Source organism: Peromyscus californicus, unplaced genomic scaffold (assembly GCF_007827085.1).
Source record: "Peromyscus californicus insignis strain IS unplaced genomic scaffold, ASM782708v3 Scaffold_4__1_contigs__length_199733344, whole genome shotgun sequence".
Classification (NCBI taxonomy): domain Eukaryota; kingdom Metazoa; phylum Chordata; class Mammalia; order Rodentia; family Cricetidae; genus Peromyscus; species Peromyscus californicus.
Window position 1 is genome coordinate 198,062,830 of NW_026294562.1, and position 3,043 is coordinate 198,065,872.

Genomic DNA, 3,043 nt, shown 5'->3' on the forward strand with positions numbered 1-3,043 from the left:
TTATGAATCAATCTATGTATGAACTGAGAATTGAAAATGTTTCTTAAATAGGACTGTTGAGCCCAACACTACAGGTCTTGTTACATGAAGCCTTTTTGTGTTCACATTCCTCAATTCTCCCTACTGCTCATAACTGTTAAGCATTTTGAAAATCCTTGATGAAACATTGTCTAAGACCATGTCTTGACAATGAATGGAACACCATCTTTCACATGACACATTAATGAAAATCATAGAAGATGTTATAGGAACAAGATTGCAAATTTTGTTTGCAAGTTTTAAATTTAATTGCAGTGAGCCTCCTACCATAATAAAGCCTTAAGTTAGTCCTTATCAGTGAGAATACATGACTTCAGTTGATGTGATAAATGTCACCACATTGAGTGCTCTTCTGCAGAATCTTAAACTCTGTATAGAATCTAAAGACAAGTGTCACAGGAAACTGGCAGAATGATTCTAGGGATTGGGAAGTAGGAATGGTCCAGAGACTCTCAGGATGAAGAGGGAATGCTGGATGATATCTTTCTTCTGCATATCACCTCCTCCTTTTATACACTGAATATGAGTTAAGGTTATTACACTTGGTTTTCCAACACATGGTGTATCTCACTTTCCAGTCACTGTCTTTCCAGATGTCTAAAGGTTTTGGCAGGTCTTATATTGGACATTTTCATTGTTTCAGCATTATTTTCTTGTTCTGCAAGATCTGGCATGATGGACTAATCAGCACCATCACTTTGTGTGTGTTCAGTAATCACAGCAAACCAGGAACTCCATGAGGGTGAGTAACAATGATGCCAACTGTGCTGGACTTTCAACTGACACCTGCAAGATTTCATATTCTGGTGAATTTCACTTATTGTACCTGTTTCTTTATCTAATAGAGACCAAAAATCAAGAAATGTAAAATTTTCCTCTACATTACAAATTATTGATTGAACACTATGTTGTTTTAATTATATCCTCATTGTTAATATTCATGGATGTTTCATGCTTGGCCTTATGATGTGGGTCTCTGGTTCTATAAAATCATTCAAAAGAAAAATGCCAGCAGCCCTTCAGACAAATCCAAGGTACCTTTCTTCCAGCTCACATTTCTTTTCACTAATAGTTTCTTTTTAAATATTTATTTGTTGGTATCTTTAGCACATGAGAGTGTGCAGGGGAAAATGAATTAGCACTAACTTTCAACATAACATCATTCAATTTGATATTTGAATCTTATGATTAGTACATTTTATGCTAGGTAATAAATATTGTATTGCTTCAGCACTGAGAAATATGTACATTGTGGTTATAACATTTTATTATTTATATTTAAACTTTTGATGAGAAATCTCAGAATGGATTTATTTTCTGGTACAGACATTTATATAAAATCTCTTCTTTTCTCATATGAGTGATTATCAAAGTTTATCCTTAAAATAGACAATTTAGTGTTCTCTTCATTTTCAGAGAAGAGTAATTGCTTTTACCAGGGTAATAATGCTGTGTTCTAAATGCTGAATATTCAAAGAAAGACAATTGGTTATTTACTTTATAAATGTGTGCCTTTGCAGACTAAAAGCAGTCCTAATGAGAGTAATTATTTTTGCAAAAATATTTGGCATTTTAGGCTGAATCTTGCTACACTGCACACATTGGCTTTATTTCCCTGAACTCAAGTGATTCTTCCCGTACTGATATCCTAGGCAATAAAATGTTGAATTCATCATTTTGCTCAGAGATGTAATTTTTGTTATAACTTAAAGAAAAGTTGTTAAATGACAAAATGGACTTGAGGAATTTTACAATAAGAATAATGTTCTTAATACAAAGTACAGTTGGAATTCTGGGAAATCTTGCCCTTCTTTTAAACTATATAATTATTTACCATAATGAACACACATTGAAGCCTACAGATTTGATCCTCACACATTTAATCACAGCCAACTTTTTGATCATTCTCTCTAAAGGAGTTCCCAATACAATGGCAGCTTTTGGGATGAAACAATTCTTCAATGATTTTATATGCAAACTTTTTTTATATATTCAAAGACTTGGCAGAAGCATGTCTATGGGAACTACATGCCTCTTGAGTGTCTATCAGGCCATCACCATCAGCCCTAATAAATCCTTTTGGAAGAATTTTAAATTCAAATCTCCAAACTACATCAGCCTCTGTATTTCTATCTACTGGGTGATGCACAGTGCCATAAATTTCATTTTCCCTGTGTTAGTGCATATCAAAAGGAGTCACAAAAATGCAACAGAGAAAAGAGATTTTGCATACTGCTCCTCTTGGGGTCGTGATAAAATTGTAGAATCACTGTACACAACATTGCTGGTCTTCCCTGAAGTCTTGTTTTCTGTGCTCATCATCTGGTCTAGTGGCTCCATGATTACCATTCTGTACAGACACAAGCAGCACATTCAACACATTCGGAGCACTCAAGATTCCCTCAGAACCTCCCCTGAGGCTAGAGCCACACAGAGCATCCTGGTTCTGGTGTCTTCTTATATAGCTTTTTATACCCTTTCCTCTATATTACAAGGTTTCATTGCTGTTCTATCTAAACCCAGTTTGTGGTTGATGAACATCACAGCCATTATTTCTATGTGTTTTCCCACTTTGTGCCCTTTTCTTATGAATTGTAACTTCACTGTGCTCAGATTCTGCTTATTCAGCATAGGTAATATAAAAAATCCAGTAATTGTTTCATAGGTGTGTGGATTGTTTATTTTTGCATCTTATTTATTTGTTAATCACCTATGTCCATCAGAATATCAACATGAAAATGATGAGGGAGCCCTCTTACATGTATTAGTTAATTCCTCATAAGTATTTGGGTTTTGCAGCAACTATCCTTAATATTATCAGAACCAGAGCTGAATTAATATAGTTGCTGCCATATTCTAGATAAATGACACTTATTTATTTATTTTTTTCCTTTTTTTTTTTTGGTTTTTCAAGACAGAGTTTCTCTGTGTAGTTTTTGGTGCCTGTCCTGGATCTCACTTTGTAGACCAGGCTGGCCTCGAACTCACAAAGTTCCGCCTGGCC

The 3,043-nt window shown here is 34.8% G+C and overlaps 1 protein-coding gene across 1 annotated transcript; it reads left to right on the forward strand.

Annotated features, from left to right (window-relative positions):
- The first annotated feature begins 492 nt into the window (after window positions 1-492).
- LOC128124347 (vomeronasal type-1 receptor 4-like) lies at window positions 493-2,704 on the forward strand. Its single transcript, XM_052760486.1, has one exon. The coding sequence runs from the start codon at window positions 1,772-1,774 to the stop codon at window positions 2,702-2,704; it is 933 nt and encodes a 310-aa protein (XP_052616446.1). The 5' UTR covers window positions 493-1,771.
- The last annotated feature ends 339 nt before the right edge of the window (window positions 2,705-3,043 follow it).